At 34.6% G+C, this 21,604-nt stretch overlaps 1 protein-coding gene across 7 annotated transcripts in view; it reads right to left on the bottom strand.

Moving 5' to 3' along the window:
* AFG2A (AFG2 AAA ATPase homolog A) overlaps positions 1 to 21,604 on the bottom strand; it is a 340,553-nt gene that overhangs the window by 210,986 nt on the left and 107,963 nt on the right. For 6 of the 7 annotated variants that reach the window (XM_026499287.4, XM_057310049.1, XM_057310050.1 and 3 more), the window contains one exon: positions 11,967 to 12,093. The exons of the other annotated variant lie outside the window; for it this stretch is intronic. In XM_026499287.4, the coding sequence (XP_026355072.2) occupies positions 11,967 to 12,093 (127 nt within the window). The remainder of the gene's footprint in view (positions 1 to 11,966; positions 12,094 to 21,604) is intronic. 7 annotated transcript variants of the gene reach the window in all.

Genomic DNA, 21,604 nt, shown 5'->3' with positions numbered 1-21,604 from the left:
AAAATATACTATGTCTTGCTTTTATCTTATTACAACAAATACTCCTTTTTTTTTGGTACTTTAATAAAAATAAAAAAACAAGAAGCTGCTTCAGAATCAAGTTTTCCAAAAGGCATTAGTACTATAATTGGCTTAGCATTTTTTCCATAACAAAACATACTTCTGAATAAGTCTGTCATCAAACATGTAACCTTCAGGCCATAGATTTTACTGGCTTAACAGATTGAGAAGCTGCTAAAAGGTTAACACTATTACTTGATATGCAACATAATGATCCAAAGCACTTGTCTGGTTCACCTGCACTGTAGACATTACTATAATCTAGCACAGGAAGGAAGAAAGAGAGGGAGGGAGGGGATAAAAGTATATTTTCATAATTTTAGTTATATTGTATTACAATAAGAACCAGACTGGAAACTGTCCTTAATATATGCAAAACAAACTGACTTTTGTTACTGAATGAATAACTTCTCCAAAAGATTTATTTGTAAAATCTCTAATTTGCCAGCCAAATTCTCTAAAAATCTCTCTAGCACTAAAATTCTACCTCCTTCTGCACTGAAAGCTGGGTAGCAATGCTTGAAAGCAAAATCTTTGCTAGGGTAGTTCTGAGCCTACTAAGGCAGTGACAAAGAGAGGTCTGTGTAAATGGGTTATCAAAAGATAAGCAAAGGCTGGGAAAGAGCTGAGATGCAAAATGCTTTACCTCCAAGTGAAGAGAAACTGTTGCTGAAGCAGAACTGACATTTTCCTTTGTGTTTATGGTTAAAAGGTATTTTTTTTCCAAGTGTGTTTAATGGTCAGGTTTATTGAGATATGCTTTACATACTGTAAAATTCACTATGTTTAGTTTTATAGTTAGACGGGTTTTGACAAACACATATAGTCTTATAATCACCACCACAACCAAGATGTAGAATATTTCTATCATCCCCGAAAGTTTCTTCATGGCACTTTGTGGTCAATCCCTCCCCCCCAACTCCCGGATCTGATTTCTGTCCCTGTGGTCCCGCCTTTTCCAGATTGTTGCATAAACAGAATCAGTCAGTATATTCTGTAACCTTTTGTGTTTGGCTTTTCACATGGCATAATGCTTTTAAAATTCTTCCATCTTATTGCATGTATTAGAAATGTGTTTTTTTATGGCTAAGTGGTACTTCATTGTATGAACACAGCAGAAATTCTTTATCCATTCATCGTTTGATAGATATTTGGGGCTGTTTAGTGATTATGAATAAAGCTGCTATAAACATTTACTTACAGGTCTTTGTGTAGAAAAATGTTTTCATTTCTTTTGGATAAATACCTACGAGTAGAATTGCTATATATTAAGGTAAGTGTACATTTAACTATATAGGAAATTTTTTATTAAAAAAGATTGATAACTTCTCTTAAACTTTGAAAAAAAAAAGCTACTACACTGGCTGATGGTATACCATAGTTTTTACGAGAGAGAACACACAGCACTACTGATATTGCACAATTTATTGAGCTAAGGAATACATCGGTGTTGCATAAAATACATAAGCTTATATTTAACTAGAATCAATTAGAGATCATAAGCAAATCACTCAGCACATACTGAGTGCCTAGTATATACCTAATGACTGCTAGTTCCCTCTTCACTGTTCAACTTTCCCTTTTCTCAACGTTCCTACCTCACCCCAACCCAAACTTACATAAACTTACACTTAATATTAAATCACTATTTGTTAAATAAATTATATACAATAGGACACCCACACACAAATTTCAACTATTATTTTTTAAAGCAAAGCCAGTTCCACTCATTTCCTTAAGCCACTCATCCTCCGGATGGAGGAGGGGAAGCCTCTAAAGGCAGCAGATGCTGCACTCAGAAAACATTTCAGGTAAGTATCACCACCTTGTGTCCAAAGAGAGTAACTGCAATACCAAATTCACTGAGACCAACACATGCTAGAGCCCAGAGGCTATTAGATCGAAGATTCATTTTTTCCAAATCTACGGTGAATGTATATGCCAGCACAATATTGAAAACAAGGTTTAGACGGTGCATATCTTATAACACTTCAAAATGTACCTTTATTTCATATTAAATCATACATATCCTAAAGAAAAGAACTGAGTTATCTTTTATTACGTACCCCTCTATTATTTTTGCATACCTCTTCCAAAGGCGCGCACGCGCAAACACACACACACACACACACACACACACACACACACTGAATACAATGCCAGGCACAAAAATGGTATATTATTGTTAATACTCTCTATGCACCTTAAAAATAATCACCAAATTAGCCTTCTATAAATGACTTTAAAACATTCAATACAGGATGTCAGATTTAGTTCCTGGCTACGCTGAACATCAAATATGAGATCCTAGGAGCATTAAGAATACATGTGAGAAGCTTTTTCAAATTTAAAAGTTACTCAACTTTAAATAATCATGTTTAGACATTTCTGCTCTAACTCAAAATTATTTTTACATTCATTTGAAGTTTAAAAAACCAGCATATTAAATAGACCAAAACATTACAGATATTGTAAAACTGATCAGACACCTGTGAAAGGAGAAAATATGCAGCTCAACAAGTTTTCCTTTTTCTAAGAGTAATAAATTTTCAGTGAAAAAGTTAAAGTGTTCTTCAACTGTCAACCAAGGCTTTTATTACACAACAGCAGCCTTAAGGCTGATTTATGGCTTTCCCCTCTTTTCTGACAATCAAGTGGTTAAAAAGAAAAGTCATTTTTGCACACCTGGATAATATTTGCTTGCTTTATAACATTTTTGAAGAAAAGAACTTTTCAGTAACATGAAAGTTTGGGGAGGTGACACCTGAAAAAGCCCACAAAAAAAAAAAAAAAAAAAACACCTCAGAAATTTGTTTGGTAAATAGCATTCTTTTATGTACCATTTAGAAAATCTATTATTATCTGTCTCTAAATCACAACATAAGAGAGTTTTGGGACGTGAATGACATATCCCGGATTACCTAGTGCATTTTTGACAGGGACAGAAACAGAGGTCCAGAGAGGCTAAATAATTTCAAAGGATACATAGTTTGCTAGCAACAGAGCTAGAATGAGAAACAAAGATCCCCAAATCTGTGTCTGTCTGCCTCATTTCTCCCATTGCTCATTTCTCACTATCAATTTTAGGCCTTTCTATCCATTCTACATGTGATAACATTCTAGTCCCTATCATCTTTGCCATCCGTTACATGTGCCAAGCTTCGTTTCCTCTAGACTCATTTCTCCAGTTAAACTGCTTACATGATGCAAAAGCCCCTCTCCAATGCTATGTATACTCCAAAAGCTCACATAGAAGTGCTAAGGTTTGGGAAGGACTGTGCCCAAAACACTATAAACAAAATGTTCAAAGGAAAAAATTACACAACTCCTTATACAATACAATACCTGTCGTATCACAAATTCATGAAACTGCAGCTATAAAAGTGCAAGTGATGAGGACATTAACTACATATTTCAGCACTGTTTTAAAGCTGAAAAATACTTTTAAATAATTTCATTTCTAAATTTTATTGAATATAATTTAAGTCTTACCTTGTCTATTTCCATTGGAGAAAACAGAAAGCATTTCAGAGTATGTATTCTTAAGGTAAATTAGGTGAATTTTACTTTCTCAAATTATATAGGTTAAACTATTTTTCAGAAAGTCAGAAAGCTACAGAAATTCTTCTTGATAATTAAGATATATAATGCCTCTGCTATTAATACATATAAGACACACATAGGGAATAGCAGAAACAGAATCCCACACTTGACAAATTAGAAAGATCTATCATATCTAATATGATGGATTTAGTAAGAATTAATTCCTCTACTTCGAAGGCCTAAAGCCCTAGCAGCTGGCTAGCAGAAACTATTGGGAAACCACTTGGACTTAAGGAAAAACAAATCTCTGGGAAGCATGTGAAAAGTAGGAAAAACTCAGAGGAGCTGAACTTGAAGGAAGACCTCTAGATCTCATCGCACTGTGGCTCAGCTTCTAAGACTTAAATCAAATTAATAACACAAGCCCAAGGCAGAGAATCTATAACTTAGCAGAAGACTCTGAGGAAAGACTTGGGCTTCTCGGTTTTGTTTTTGTTTTGTCCTTGATGACTTTAAATTCAACAGCAGCCCACAGTGTGATTCAGCTGGCAAATAAACTAACACAATCCTGGAATACATTAGCAAAAGACATGGTATTCAGATTAAAGGCATTAAGTGTCTCACTAAAATCTGTACTGATCAGACCACAACCTATTACAGTATATTCATTTGTGGATGCCATAATTTCAGAGAAAAAGGAACAAATGGACAACAGTTCGGGACGGGGCGGGGGCAGGGAAGGATAAGAATGCCAAAGACGAAATAAAACAAGATGTCAAGCCTGGAGAAGAGAAGACTAGTTGGTGAGACAGAATGTAAAGATAAGACACACAATAGTTTTCAAAAATAAAGAACTACATTAGAATAAGGATTAAAACCTGTAATTCCAGCTGCTATGTTGAATCTTTGGGGAGGCACATAGCAGCTGGTTCAGAAGAACAACAAAATTCCTAAAAATAGTCCGAGACAAAGACGGAGTGGGCTATTTCATGAGATAGTAAGTCTCCTCTCCCCCAGCAGTTTGGTGAGTAAGCAAAGGATGGAGAAGAGATGAGTAAAAATTTTACAATGGGGGGATTAATGTATCAGAGGGATAACTAGACTATCAAAGCCTTCCAAGTTCTCTCCAATCTAAAAAAAAATTAATTTCTTTCACAACTTGGGTGTCAAGAGCAATATGTACTGTTATTTACAGTTTCTCTAATAGAAGATTAAATGTACTCCTATTTGCATGTTGTAATCAAATATTATTCACCAAACATCTAAACATAGAATCTTAATTTTTCAAAATTTAAATATCTCAGCCTGAAAATTCCTATGATAATACTAAAAAGGGCATTCAACTCACAATTATAAAAAACTAAAAACCAATGAAACTTTAAGACTCAAGTGCCATGAAGAAATAATTATTCATACAATTAAAAAATTGCATTTCTAGATTAATGGATTTTGGTGAGTCATTCAATTGAAAAGAATAATTATTTAGTAAAAAAACATATTTTAAAAGGTTAAGTATTAAAAGGACTTTCAAAATGGAATGTACTTGAAAGACCAAAAAGTTAATACAACCTTCCTATTATTTATTTTAAGCCATTAATGCAATATATATGTTTTTTAAAGATTTTATTTATTGTTTATTTAAGAGAGAGGGGGAGAGAGAAAGAATGAGCAGGGGGAGGGAGAAACAGGCTCCCTGAGCAAGGAGCCTCATGCAGGGTCCAGTCCCAGGACCCTGGGATCATGACCTGAGCCAAAGGTAGGTGCTTAACCGACTGAGCCACCTAGACGCCCCAGAAAATTAACGCAATATATTTAAACAATCTTTAAAGAAATGTTGTGGATCATGTACGAACAACACACATTAAGAGACATTACTAAACTTCTAAAAGCCCACAAGGATAGATCAATGGTCAGTAAACTTCCTCTGTAAAGATCCAAATGGTAAATAACTTAGGCTTTATGGGCCATAAATACTGTACAATACTGTAACTACTACAGTAGTACAAGTGAAGTCACAGACAATACATTAACAAATTAGGGTGACTGTGTCCCAATAAAGTTTTACTTATTGAAATTTGAATTCCATCTCATTTTTATATCTCACAAAATTAATTTACTTTTTCATATTTTTCAGCCATTTAAATATATAAAAACCATTCTTGGATTATGAGAGGTACAAAAACAAGTATTTGGCCAGTTCACTGACCACTGGGAAAAAAAGCCTTTACCTTATTAGCATCTAAATAAGGTATGATCTATATATACATACAACCTCTGACCCGCTTCTCTTGTCATTTCTCCCAATTGCCCATCCCCAAAGCTGAAACCCTTACAGCTGCTACTGTAATAGATACGGTGAAAACACTTAAAGCTTTAAAAAAACAAACAAAACAAACACACGAATACCTATTAATGATAAAACTACTTCTGAAAGTCCTGTAAAATGAAGGTAAAGCTGAAATTGGAAGATGAACTTGGAGGAGACCTCCCAGGCCTGATCACACTGTAGCTCACCTTATAATCCCCCAAGACTCTCCACATCATTTTGATAAACAATATTAAGGTTTAGGAAACATCTTCCTAAAATACAAGAAAGTAAAAAACTGTAATTTATTTAAAATTTTAATGTCTGTTAGGTCAAGCAGCTTGTGTCTTTAGTTCCAACTTAACTGATAACAGCAATATTAAAAGAATGGCACTTACAACCAGGAAAGGTAAGGAGAAAAGCCATCCACAAACATATCTGTACTCTTTCTTCTAAAGGTATTTTTGGAACCCAATTCACTTGGGAGCCACATATATTTAGCTTCTCATTTGCCAACATTTCTAAACACGCATTAAGTTTTTCCCATGTTACAAAGATATCCATAAAACCAACTTTTAATTTGCAATATTTAAGAAATAAAAATGTTGTGCCATACTGAACCCATCAAGCACATTTCCTCTTCCAGAAAAACTGGAAGGAAAATTAATGCCAGTTTATCATATCCATGAGTTAAACATACTAAGTAGAAAATGATTCTGAACCCTGAATTATTCAATATTTCTATATAACTTTCAAAATTTTCCTCAATTGAACAATCTTTTCCATAGATGACTCAGAGCAGAATTTTCAAAATTCTACAAATTTATTATAAGAAAACTAGGTTTATAGGCTATATACTTTATAGTAGTAATAATTACTGAAAGCCTATTATATACTAGGCATCAGTACTAAAAGTAACCAAATAACTAAATTAAAAAATATTCATAAAACTAAACTATTTCGAGGTTTTTTTTAATGTCTGGGAAAGAAGACATGACCATTTCTTAATATTCAACACAAATGCATGAAATGCCACGGATTGGACATTATACTCTTCTAAAGGGACCACATAAACAACAGCCTAACAAAGAACAATATAAACTCCTACACTTTGGGCTCTTTATTTGGCCGTCAATAAAAATTCAGTTGTTTGCTATTCTAAAGTCTCTTGATGCTGAGGAAATCCAGACCATCATCCATCTAAAGACAATGTGTCAACTTGACATTATACAATCTCATTAATCTTCATCTATCCTTAACATCCTGTCATTCTTATGCAAAATGGACACTTGGGGATATGACAGAAGTCACTTCACTCACTTATCAACTGAAGGAGAGGGTAAGGCTTATTAATAAAAGGTCTATGGAGACTTCAGGATACCATCAGGAACCATAAGCAATCACTTAGCCTAGTATGTTACATCACAGCTAATGTATCTGACATGTAAATATCACATCACAGGAAATAGAATAATGTGATTGAGCTATGTGTCTTACTTCCTTTGCTGAATCACCAGAATCCCCAAGAAAATCCAGCTTTAGTTTTCCCAAACTACATGAAATTGAAATATTGTCCATAAAAGACACTAAATACACACAACATACGGGTCACACAATGATGTCAATTTCACTCCTCTGGCAGTCCAAGAATTCCCCCTTTTAACATACTAACTTAAAGTCACCATGACATAGAGGTTGTGGGTTAACAGGCAACAGGATTGTAAAGTATGCTAGCTAATTTACAAGGCCAAACACCTTAATTAAATTTAGCCAAAGTCAGACCAAATGTATTATTTCTTTTTTCTTTTTTTTTTTAAAGATTTTATTTATTTATTTGACAGAGATAGAGACAGCCAGCGAGAGAGGGAACACAAGTAGGGGGAGTGGGAGAGGAAGAAGCAGGCTCATAGCGGAGGAGCCTGATGTGGGGCTCGATTCCATAACGCCAGGATCACGCCCTGAGCCGAAGGCAGACGCTCAACCACTGTGCCACCCAGGCGCCCCCAAATGTATTATTTCTTTGACACTAGAACAGTCTTTTTATTTTTAATTCCAGTTTTAAACTAAAAAAAAAAATCTCTACCTTTTAGCATCAGCACATGAAATTTACATTAATTCTTCTGTCACCTATTCCTATTACAGTTTCCTCCAGACATGGCAGGTGGTGGAAACTGTCTATTCATTTCACAACAGGAAGTGTTTTTTTTTGTTTTTATACTGTCTCTTAAGACTGTTTTGTTTCTACCAGGACCTTCAGGGCACATTTTGAACGAAAACCATGTTATAATCACACATGCACTGAAACTTTTTTTTATAGTACTATTAAATAATTTATAAATAATGCTCTAAAATAGTTCTTCAGAGAAAAAAATCTGCAAAGAAAAATGACTTTTGATATAGTATATGTCATATGAGTAATAACAAAAGTACGATTAAGGAAAAAATCCATATTCCATACAAATATGGAATTCTACCTGAAATAGAAAAAAATTAAGACATTTTTTACAAAAATCACTGATTAAAGTTTTTTTGTTTTTGTTTGTTTGATTTTGCACAATTACAGAATATAATATGCAGATCATTTAGACCCTGGTGCAATGTACTAAATTCAAAGTTGTACTTGAAAGCACAACATATCATTTGATGATCTTGAAACCATTTTTATACCACTCAAAAATGCTTTTTCCCTTTGACCAATTTTATGTTTTGCTGCCAGGAATAATTTTATCATTTTGTCCTTTACAAGTTAAACATTATACATTTTGAAAAATTTGAATACTAAATTAAAAAAACCTTTAGATCCCCCTGACCTAGTGAAAATTAAGTCTTCATATCTAATTAGCAAATACTTTTGATATCTTAATTTAAATGTGCTCATCCAAAATTAGTTGGTTAAAAAAAGCTGGATTTCTAATATTCAAAAACTAATCAAAGTATGTCCATAAATGCATATATATGTATACATACAAACATACAAGCATACATGTAAGTACACATATATACATACTGTATGTTTGCATATTTTTATATTTCTCTCTGAAACATTTTAAAGCAAAGGTCAATAAATCAAGACGTGTTAACAGTGTGAATTAATACTTAAAACACTTATTTTGTACAATTACATGTTTTTAGAACTGATGAATTCAAGATAACATTTTATAAAGGATAAAAAAAAACATGGCTAGAAGTTCAGCAAGATATTTCCCAAACTTTAATCTCTGAAACTCTGTGATGTTGAAGACTCACTTACCAGTTGCCGTTAATGAAACACAGCATATGCCTTCCTAAGGCAAATATTATCACCAGGCAAGAAACATGAAAACAATGCAAATTTTTTGAAACGTAAAAAAAGAAAAACCACTTCCATCCCTTCAATCTCCTGTCTTTGGAGAAAACTTCTGCCCAAAATCCAGTTAAGTATTTTCTCCAAGACATCCAAGATATCCACAGGCTAAACTACCCTAAAGAGAATGGAAATTCTCTACCAGCACCTTGGGGGTTTTGACTAAGAAAGCTGAGCTTTAAAAAAGGCCCTAAACCCTACAGTGGCCCAAGAATAACTTCTAATCTCTAGGTTTATCTTCAAAATTTCTCAAGGTCTTTTGCACCAGGTGTTGGTAAAAAACTAGGATAAATTAGATCTACTGTAAAACACAACAGTTAGGGTTCAATTTAGGTCTTACAGGGAGAAAAGTAAGCAAAACAGATTATAAATCAACAATTTCACTGTATTAAGTAACAAACTTACAAAGTGTTACACATATAAAGAACATGAAAAAATGTATCCTTTACAAAAGGAGTTTAAATTTATCCTTTGCTATTTTAAGAGAGATTATATGTATAATTTGAAGAAAGATAGATCTGGACAAGGCAAGGCAAAGAAATGCTGCGTCTGAGAAAACAGTAGATTCCACAGAACAAGAACATTTCAGAGGAGCTGGTTCGTAGCCAAGTGTATGACAGGCAAGGGTAAGCTAGTCCCTGAAAAAGCCAGAAGTTGTTCTTAGGACTTGAAACAGATATCAGGGGTAGGGGGAAGAAGCTAAAGAGCACTGTGGCAGGAAGATTTCTAGTACAGTCACAAGATTCTGGTCCTTAGTGGACTCACACCTTCTCCCAGTTATTCAATCAAATGCTAATTTAGGTGCTACTGTGAGGGGCTTTTGCAAATGTAATTAATTAAGGTCCTGAATCGACTGACTTGAAGGTGGAGAGATTTTCCTTCGTTGGGCCTAACCTGATCAGGTGACTAAACGACACTGGGCTGTTCCTGGCAATAGAAGTTTAAAACGTAAGAGGGATAAAATATGATGGCAATTCTCACTGCTGTCTTTGATGATGGAGGAGGCCATGTGGGTGGTCTCTAGGAGCCGACAGTAGCTCCCAGCCGACAGCCAGTAAGGAAATTCAGTCCTTAGGCCTACAATCACAAGACATGAATTCTAGCCCAATCATGTGAAATTCGAAAAGGAATACCACCTTCTGACAATATAGTCCAGCCAACACCTTGTTTTCAGACAACTCTGTCATGCCATTCCCAGATTTTGACCTACCTACAGAAATACTAATAAATGGGTGTTGTGTAAAACTGCTAAATTTGAGGTAATCTGTAACACAGCAAGAGAAATCTAATACAAGCACTAATCAGGCTAAATCATACAGCTTGATTTAGATGAACCCAGAGAAGTTTATTATAAACTCAAAAGTCCTGTTCCAAGAAATGTAACTAACAGTGAAGACATACTCTATTAAGAAACCAAAGAAGACAAATATTAGATTAGCCATTGTAGAGAAGGAAACCAAAGAAATTTTAGAGCTCACTGGCCATGGGGTAACCAGGAGAAAAATGTCACAAAAATATAATGTATTCTTACCAGGAGAAAGATGGGTTTTGTTGTTGTTGTTTGTTTGTTTTTGTTTTTTGTCTGGATTCAGCACCTTTATTTGTGAAACTGAAAGGTGGGATTAGGTAATATCTAGGGCTCTTTTAGTACTTTCTATAATACTTGTTAAAATATAGTCCTATCTTTTTTTTTTTTTTTCCATAGACATTGGAGGTATCTGAGCATGGACCCAGATCCTATAAGTGCTCAGAACATACCTATCTTCTTAAAAAATACTGTATCAGAAAAGGAACAATTTATTGAAGTCCAAAACTTTCTCACCTGTATTTGACCCAAAGGTCTTTATCGCATAGTAAAATACCTAACTGAACGAAAGCAAAGCTTGCTTTACACATGAAAGCTCTTTTCATACCTTTGAAAGGATCATTTTTTCTAAGTCCCATTTTTAAATCTGGAAGTCTGTGTATGTGTGCATAGGGAAGGAGGGAGGAGCTGATAAGGTCATATATATGAAGCAATAATGTGAACAGAAAAAAAGAGAAATTGGTTCATGCTACAGGAGTACAGGAGAAAATTTTTATTCTTAACTTAAATCCCTGCAAAAAAAATGTTACATTAAGTATAAATTAAGCATTCAAAATTTAGTAGATTCCCTTTATTAAACTATGAGTTAGGGAGAAAAAATGGTAGCAATAACTTGAAAGAGTTAATTTTGCAACTATAGCTGAGTTTAATGCCATATAGCCTAAGTAATTTCTTAGAGAGATAAAATCCATTGTCACTCCTACTCGAATCACTCTGAAAGCAACCGCAGGCAAAAAATTCTAAAAAGTTGTTAATAATAACTCAGCCTAACTTGTCCTAGATAGCAAGAAATTTACCTTAATATGAATGAAAATGTTAAAAACTTCTCAAAAATAGATCAGATGACATAAACCAAAAAAGAATTTCAGAACTTCAATTCTCTGAGTGTCTGATGCAACAATGAGGGGGAAAATTCAAAGGGTTACAAAATACTTTCATTAATACCAAACCATAAGCAATCAAATCATAGAAGCTTTACTCTGTTCTTTTCGTTTCCTTTAGTTTAAGATTTTTGGGATCCTCTAAATGAAAAACTGATTACAAAGTAATTTGGTAGGGGAAAAAAAAGCTAACATAATCAAATGATCCAGTTCTTGATTTTACAACACTCGTACCGCCTTCTTTCTTACCTTGTCTATCCTATCTGGGCGGTTAGTAGCTGCCAAAATTGTCACGTCCTTTAACTGTTCAATGCCATCCATTTCCGTTAAGAGCTGAGCCAGAACACGGTCAGCTACATTCCCGGCACCTGAGGAACTGATTTTTAAAAATATGGTTTTAAAACTCTTTACCTATCCCCAAGTACCTTATTACTTTTAAAAGACTGTATATTCTACAACAAAAAATCATGTCTGTTTCAAAATATAAAATGCTTGCTTCAGAATTCATTACTTGTTGAATTACCATACCCCAAAATTAATTATATTCAAAGCATTTCTTCTCCTCCTTCAACAACCATGTTCATTTTCTCTCCAATAATGAAATATATAAGATCTGGGAAGCAAGATATATGATTATTTAAAGCAGTTCATCTAATACATAGAAAATCGTGTAAATTAAACAATATTTACATTTTATATGGCAAATATACTGGCAGGAATTGGGAATAAAGAAACTAAACAAAATAAAAACCCATTCCTCACATGAAGTTTAAAGCCTATATGAAACAAAAAAACTCTTTACACTCTTTATCCATAAGTGGGATATTTCTGATGTATCTTGATATTTTAAAATATTAATACTTTTAAGCACATCAACAGGTACGTAGTGATCACAATCCCCATATCTGGAGAAACAGGCAAAGAAAGGTACGTTATTATGTTCCTTTTGTTAATGTACCAGGTCAATTACAAAGCTACTACTAGACATACTATAATTTAATCACATTTCCTTTGACAAAAAAATCCAAAACAAAACTGAATATTGATTATTCATAAGGAAATTCAACAGATCTTACCAATGAACAAAACCCTTATAGTGAAGGCTCTACGATAACAATTTTCATTAGCACCAGCTGGGATTTACTAAGAACTATTCAGAATTGAGAAATATGTAATAAACACCTGAGTGGGCAGAGTATAATAGCGTTGTAAGTGTATTAAACATATAATATGGGGTGAGGGGGAGAAGAGGAAAAAAGGATAGAAGGTACACACCTCATATCTCTGTCACCGGTGACAGAACACGTGTGCCTCAGTATACTCAACATGTAACATATTTAATTAGATAATCAGGATCTCTAACAGAATCTCAACATGCATTACGAGTTCAAAAACTTGACATAGTGCATACAGAGGAGAGCGGCCTCTAACTCACATCAATCAAACACACATGAGGATGTTATGTAAATCACACTGTCACTTTACTAAATTAAATGGTCCTTCCCAATGTCTAAAAAGTTTGGGACCAAGGAATACCAGAGAAGCCACTGAGATTTATTTTGGCTAGCACTAATTCTTGCAAATAACTAGTTAGTAGGTGCATGGATTTGCTAATCTGATTGTAAGAACAAACTTTGAACATTCTGAATAAATGGATTACATACCCTTCAAAAAAATCCTCCATAATGTAACTTTTCCACATGAGAGTTTACTTGTCAGATAGAAACATTGTTAGCAAAAGCTCTAAGGACTCCTTCATAATGACTACAAGCACCTAAATATTTAAGGCTGACAACAGATTACATCTAAGGCCTTTAACTGTATCTACTGTGGGAATTAGTTGTGATCCTATATTTTCAGACACTAAGGAAGATCACCTTGAACAGGTTTTGGGAGAGTCAAGGTGGGCTATCCAGGGAGACGGTTTCTAACTTAAAACTTGAAAAATGAGTGAGGACCAAACAGGTAATAGGAAAGACAGGAAAGAGAGAATACAGAACACTGAAAATGGAAATCAGTTCAGAATAGCTGAGCGCAGAAGTTAAGGTGAAAAATGCAAAAGATCAATGGAGAGAGATAAATCAAGGCTAGATAACAAAGGCCTTTTTATCCAAATTACTGAGTTTGGATTTTATCCTAATGTAAGTGGGAAGTTTCCACTAAAGATATGACAAAATCAGATTCATATTTTTGAGGACCACTATGGCTACAGTATGGAGAAGAGATTATAAGAGGGCAATACTGGTCTGTTTTCCAGTCCAATAACAGCTCTTCTTAGACCCTTCTGAGATGTGAGATCGCAGGTGTCTTCATCTGTTCAGGCTGCTATTACAAAACACCATTGACTAGGTGGCTTATAAACAACAGAAATTTATTTCTCAGTCTGGATACTGGGAAGTCCAAGATCAAGGCATCAGCATGGTTAAGTGAGGGGTCTTTTCCTGGTTCAACTGACACCTTTTCAAGTCCTCACATGGAGGTGGGGGGGGTAGCTCTGTGAGGCCTCTTTATAAAGACACAAATCCCACTCATGAGGTCTCCACCTTCATGACCTAAGCACCTCCCAAAGGCTCTACCTCTTGGTACATCATGGCTCAGGTCATGATCTCAGGGTTATGAATTTGGGGAGGACACAAACATTCAGACCATAGCAATAAGACAAACCACTGCCCCTCAAACTGGAGAGACAGACAAGCTGGATACAAAGAAACCAATAAGCAGAAAACTCCACAGGAACCAGTGGTGGGGTAAGGATATTGGAAATGTAAATGATGAAATTTCTGGAGGCAGTGTAGACAAGTCTGAGAGTTAAATACTCCACAAGACACAATCATTGAGGGACTCTTACATTTTTTGTGAGTTTACCTCCAGAAGCCATACCAGGTTCTCACAATGAACACCTGAGGAAAATCTTGTGCATGGGGAAGAAGGAAGGAAGAGGTAGCTATTTTGAAATATGCCAGAACATTCTGTACTTCTTAACAAGTCCTGCCTTCAAGAGAAACTATTTTACCAGACCCTAAACTATGACAGGTTTATCAGAGCCCAACTGAGCTGGAGGAAGGGATATACCCAACTCCAGCCCTCTCAAGCCATCCTGTATTATACCCTAACGGAACAAGGGTTACTAAAAAACAATTGTGAAGTTCACGGTCCAGTAACACAGACTAACTAAAAGACTACAACCTAGTCATAGGACCAAAGAACACCTGGCCTCTTACACTCTTACTACTACATTACCAAAGGCCTATTTACCATAGTTCCTTTTATGTAGTATTATCATGCCCATCTATCAAAATAAAACAAAATCAAAACCATTACAAGACTCTAATAGACAAACAAAACACAATTTGAAAAAACTGAATAAGCATCAATGAACCGGAGAACCAACAAAAATGCTGCAATTATCAGACTAAGAATTTTTTTTAAATGATTAATATGCTAAGGGTTCTAATAGACAAAGTAGATGACATGCAAGAAAGGGGCAACATAAGCAGAGAGAAGGAAATTCTAAGACTCAAAAAGAAATGGCAGAGATCAAGACACTACAGCAGAATAAAGAATACTTTTTTTTTTTTAAAGATTTTATTTTATTTTATTCGACAGAGATAGAGACAGCCAGCGAGAGAGGGAACACAAGCAGGGGGAGTGGGAGAGGCAGAAGCAGGCTCCTAGTGGAGGAGCCTGATGTGGGGCTCGATCCCATAACGCTGGGATCACGCCCTGAGCTGAAGGCAGACGCCTAACCGCTGTGCCACCCAGGCGCCCCAGAATAAAGAATACTTTTGATGGGTTTGCTAGACTAGACATGACTGAGGAAAAAATTCCTGAGCTTAATTATTTGCCAATAAAACTTCCAAAATGAAAAAGCAAAGAGAAAAAAGATTGAAGAAAAAAAAGAAACAAAAGAATATCCAACAATTACGGAAACTATAAAAGGTGTAATATATGTGCAACTAAAATACAAGAAGGAGAAAAGAGAATGGAATAGAAGAAATATTTGAAGCAATAATGACAGAGAATTTCCCCAAATTAATGTCTGACACCAAACTACAGATCCAGGAAGGCCAGAGAACATCAAGTAGGATACCTGGCAAAAAAAACTACGTCTAGGCATATCATATTCGACGTACAGAAAACCAAAAACGAAACAAACAAAAAATCTTGAAAGAAGCCAGAGGAATAATACAGTTCACCCGAGAAGTGCAAAAGTAAGAATTAGATTAGATAACTCCTCAGCAACCATGCAACCAAAGAGAGTAGTACGAAATAAAGTGTTGAGAGAGAGAAAAAACACCTACCTAAATTTCTGTATTCCATGAAATTATCTCTCAGAAATGAAGGAGAAATAACGACTTCCTCAAACAAAAATTGAGGGATTTGCTGTTAGTAGAACCGCCTTTCAAGAAACATTTTAAAAAGTTGTACCAGGAAGGGCACTTAGGTGGCTCAGTCAGTTAAGTGTCCTACTCTTGATTTTGGCTCAGGTCATGATCTCAGGGTTATGAGACTGAGCCCCACGTAGGGCTCCGCACTCAGCAGGGAGTCTGCTGGAGATCTCTCTCTCTCTCCCTCTGCACCTCCCCACCACTTGTGCTGTCTCTCTTTCTCTCTCTCTAAAATAAATAAATCTCAAAAAGTTGTTCTAGGAAAAGGAAAACGATATAGGTTGAAACTTGAATCTACATAAGGAAGAGCACTAGAGAGGAACAAGTGAAGGTAAAAATAAAAACTTCAACTTTCTTATACTTAATTGATCTAACAGCTAATAGTTTGTCCAAAATAATGGTAACAACAATGTATTCAATGGCTATAGCATATGTATAAGTGAAATGAATGGCAGAAATGATACAAATGACTAAAGGGAGAAATTCAAACTTTTGTTACTATAAAGTACTTGTACTACCTGTGAAGCAGAACAGTGTTATTTGAAAGCGGATGCAGATTAGTTGTAAATGTATATTGCGAATTCCAGAGCAACCACTGAAAAAAGGGAGAAAAAATACAAATATATATTTCATACACCAAGAAAGGAGAGAAAATGGAATCATAAAATGCTCGGTTAAAATCAGAAAAGGCAGAAAAACAGTCAAAGACAAAAATAGGAACAAAGAATAAGGAATAGAAGACTGTAACAAATATGGTACCATTAATACAGCTGTATCAATAATCACTTTAAAACATAAATGGTCTAAACACACCAGTTAGGACAGACATTGTCATAGTGGATCAAAGAACAAGACCCAACTATATGTTGTCAACAAAGAAATCCACTTTAAATATAAAGATATAGAGAGTAGAAGAAAAGGGATGGAGAAAGATGCATGATTAATTCTAACACTAATCAAAATAAAGCTGGAGTAGCTATATCAATTTCAGACAAAGCAAACTTCAGACCAAGAGAAATTAACAGGGATAAAGAGAGGTATTACATAATGATGAAGGGGTCAATACTCCAAGAGGACATTAACAATCTTTAATATGCATCACCTAACAGTCGGGTGTCAAAATATGTGAGGCAAAAATCGATAATACGGCAAGGAGAAAGAAATGAATTCACTCATATGACTGGAAATTTGAGCACTCCTCCATCAGAAATGGACAGATCCAGAAGGCAGAAAATCAGTAAGAACACAGGTGAACTCAACAATAACATCAACCAACTGGATATAATTGCTATCCAAATGCCACTTAATCCAAGAACAGCAAAATACACATTCATCTCAAGATCATATGGAGTATTTACCAAGACAGACTACATCCTAGACCATAAAATCTACCTCAACAAATTATAAACAGAAATTATACAATGTGTGCTATCAGGCCACAGTGAAATTAAAGTAGAAATCAATAGCAGAAAGACATTTGGAAAATTACAAAATACATGAAGATTAAAACACACTCCTAAATAATACATGGGTTGAAGAAGAAATCTCAACAGAAATAAAAAAAATAGTTTAAATAAAAATGAAAATACAACTAATCAAAATTTGTGGGATGTAGTACAAGTAGTGCTTAAAGAGAAATTTCTAGCACTAAATGTATATATTAAAAAAAAAAGAAATCTAAAATCAATAATCTAAGCTTCCACCTCTGGAAACTGAAAAAGAGCAAATTAAATCTGAAGTAAACACAAGGAAAAAAATAGAAAAATTAGAGCAGAAATAAAATTGATAATAGGAAGTCAAAAGAGAAAAATCAGCAAAAGCTCATTCCTTGAAAAGATCAATAAAAACGATAGACCTGTAGCCCCATAACTAAGAAAAACAAGAAAAAACACAGATTACTAACATCAGAAATGAAAGAAGGGACATCAATCATTACCTTAAAAGTTTAATAATGGATTTACAGTTGATCCTTAAACACGGGTTTGAACTGCACAGGTCCACTTATATGCAGATTTCTTTTTGATAAATACATTACAATACTTTAAATGTATGTTCTCTTCCTTATAATCTTATTTTTTCTCTACCTTACATTATTGCAAGAATACAGTATATAATACATACACAAAGTATGTCTTGATCAACTGTTTCTGTTATCAGTAAGGTTTTTGATCAATAGTAAGTTATTAATTAAGTTTTTGGGGAGTCAAAGTTATATGTAGATTTTTAACTGCACAGGGGGTCAGCACCCCTAACCCCCACACTGTTCAAGAGTCACTAAATTATGAAATATAATACAAGAAAACTTTTATGGCCACATACTTGATAATCTAGATGAAATGACAATCTGCCAAAACCCACACGAGAAGGAACAATCTAAATAGGCCTATATCAATCAAAGAAATTGAATCAAGAAGTAATAATCTCCTAAGCAGAAAGCATCAGAACCAGATGAGTTTATAGTAAGGTCTACCAATCATTTAAGGAAGAAATTTTATCAATTCTCTATAATTTCTATTAGAAGATAGAAATAAAGGGAATACTTGTTAAATCATTCCATGAGAGCAACAGTATACTAATACCAAAACCAGATAAAGACATTACAAGAAAATTACAGACCAATAACTCTATAAATATGCAAAATGTTAGCAAATTGAATTCAACAAAGTATAATCATGTATGTATAATTCAATGATATGTAAAAAACTGTACACTGTGATGAAGTGGAATTGATCCCATGTATGGATCACTGGTTCAACATTCAAAAATCAATGAACATAATCTATCATATCAACAGGCTAAAAGAAAAAAAAATCATATAATCATATCAACAGATACAGAAAAAGCATTTGACAAAATCCAACACCCAGTCTGTGCATGATAAAAACTCTCCACAAAGTGGGTTTAGAGGGAACATACCTCAACATAATAAAAACCATGTATGAAAAGCCAATAGCTAGGGGCACCTGGGTGGCACAGCGGTTAAGCATCTGCCTTCGGCTCAGGGCGTGATCCCGGCGTTGTGGGATCGAGCCCCACATCAGGCTCCTCTGCTGGGAGCCTGCTTCTTCCTCTCCCACTCCCCCTGCTTGTGTTCCCTCTCTCGCTGGCTGTCTCTATCTCTGTCGAATAAATAAATAAAATCTTAAAAAAAAAAAAAAAGAAAAGCCAACAGCTAACATCATACTCAACGGTGAAAAACTAAGAGGTTTTCCTCTAAGATCAGGAACAAGACAAGGATGTCCATTCCCGCCCCTTTTATTCAACACAGTACTGAAAGTCCTAGTCACAGTAGTCCACAAGAAAAAGAAATAAAAGACATACATATTGATAAGGAAGAAATTAAACTGTCACTACCTGCATATGACATGATACTATACATAGAAAACCCTAAAGACTTCACCAAAAAACTATCAGAATAAATGAATTCAGTAAAATTGCAGGATACAAAATTAATACACAGAAATTGGTTGAATTTCTATACACTAATAACAAAGTAGTAGAAATGGAAATAAACAATTCCATTTACAAATGCATCAAAAAGAATACCTAGAAATTTAATTAAGGAGGTGTTCTCTGAAAACTATAAAACACTGTTGAAAGAAATTGAAAACAACACAAATAGAAAGGTATTTTATGCTCATGGACTGGAAAAACAAATACTGTTAAAATGTCATATTATGCAAAGCAATCTACAGATTTAATACAATTGCCATCAAAATACCAACAGCATTTTTCACAGAATTAGAACAAATACTCCTAAAATTTGTGTGGAACCACACAGACCCTAAATAGCCAAAGAAATCTTAAGAAGGAAGAATGAAGCTGGAGGTATTAAACTCTAGATTTTAAGATATACTACAAAGCTGTAGGAATCAAAACAACATGGTACTGGCACAAAAACAGACACATAAAGCAATAGAACAGAATAGAAAGTCCAGAAATAAACCCATGTTTATATGAGCAGGTAATCTATGACTGAGGAGGCAAGAATATACAATGGAAAAAAGACAGTCTCTTCAATAAAGGGTGCTGGGAAAACTGGACAGCAACATGCAAAAGAATGAAATGATCCCTTTCTTACACTGCACACAAAAATAAACTCAAAACAGATTAAAGATCTAAATGTAAGACCTAAAACCATAAAATTCCTAGGGGGAAAAAACATAGTAATTTCTTTGACGTTGGCCATAGCAACATTTTTCTAGGTATATCTCTTAAGGCAAGGGAAATAAAAGCAAAAATAAACTATTGGTACTACATCAAAATAAAAAGCTTTTGCACAGTGAAGGAAACTATCAACAAATAAAAAGGTAATTGAATGGGAGTTGATATTTGCAAACGATACTGAATGAAAGAAGGTATGTGCAAATGATATTGCTGATAAATGGTTATACCCAAAATATATGAAGATTTCAAAACACTCAAAACCAAAAAACCACAAATAATCCAATTAAAAAATGGGCAGAGGACCTAAATAGACATTTTTCCAAAGAAGACATACAGATGGCCAATAGACATATGAAAAAATGCTCAACTAATTACCAGGGAAATGCAAATCAAAACCACAATGAGATAGCCACCTTCCACCTGTCAGAATGGCTACAATTAAAAACAGAAGAAAGAACAAGCATCAGTGAGGATGTCGATAAAAAGGAAACTTTGTGTGCGCTGTGGATGGGAGTGTGAATTGGTATAGTCACTGTGGAGAACAGTATAAAGGCTCCACAAAAAATTAAAAATAGAAATACCATTTGATCCAGTTCCAGTAATTGCACTACTGGGTATGTACCCCAAGGAAATGAAAACACTAATTCGAAAATATATATGCACCCCTGTTAATTACAGCATTATTTACAACAGCCAAGATATGGAAGCAACCCGAGTGATGTACACACACATGTACACACACACAACCGAATGTTACACAGTCATCATAAAAGATCCACTTGTGACGATATGAATGGACCCCCAAACAGTATTATATTAAATAAGTCAGTGAAAGACAAATACTGTGTTTTCACTTATACATGAAACAAAAAACAAAAACAAATGAATAAGCAAACAAACAAAAAGCAGAAACAGACCCAAAAATACAGAGAATAAACTAGTGGTTGCCAGAGAAGAGGGAGTCGGGCAAAATGGGTGAAGGAGATTGGGCTTCCGATTATGGAATGAACAAGTAATGGGAATGAAAGGTACAACATAGAGAATATAGTCAATGGTATTATAATATTGTATGACAGACAGCAGCTACACTTATGGAGAGTACAGCATAATGTATAAAACTTGTGGAATCACTATGCTGTAACCTGAAGCTAACGTAACATTGTATGTCAACTATACTTCAATAAAAAAATATAAAAATATCCAACACCCAGTCATGATACAAATTCAGTTAATAATAAGAACTTCTTCAACTTGATAAAAAAAATACCTACAAAAACCTATAACATCGTACTTAATGCTGAGAAACAAAAAACTTTCCCACTAATAGCAGGA

This window comes from Ursus arctos, unplaced genomic scaffold (genome assembly GCF_023065955.2).
Source record: "Ursus arctos isolate Adak ecotype North America unplaced genomic scaffold, UrsArc2.0 scaffold_11, whole genome shotgun sequence".
In the NCBI taxonomy this organism is placed as follows: Eukaryota; Metazoa; Chordata; class Mammalia; order Carnivora; family Ursidae; genus Ursus; species Ursus arctos.
The sequence above is the reverse complement of the archived record's forward strand: the minus strand, read 5'-3'. Positions and strand labels throughout refer to the sequence as shown.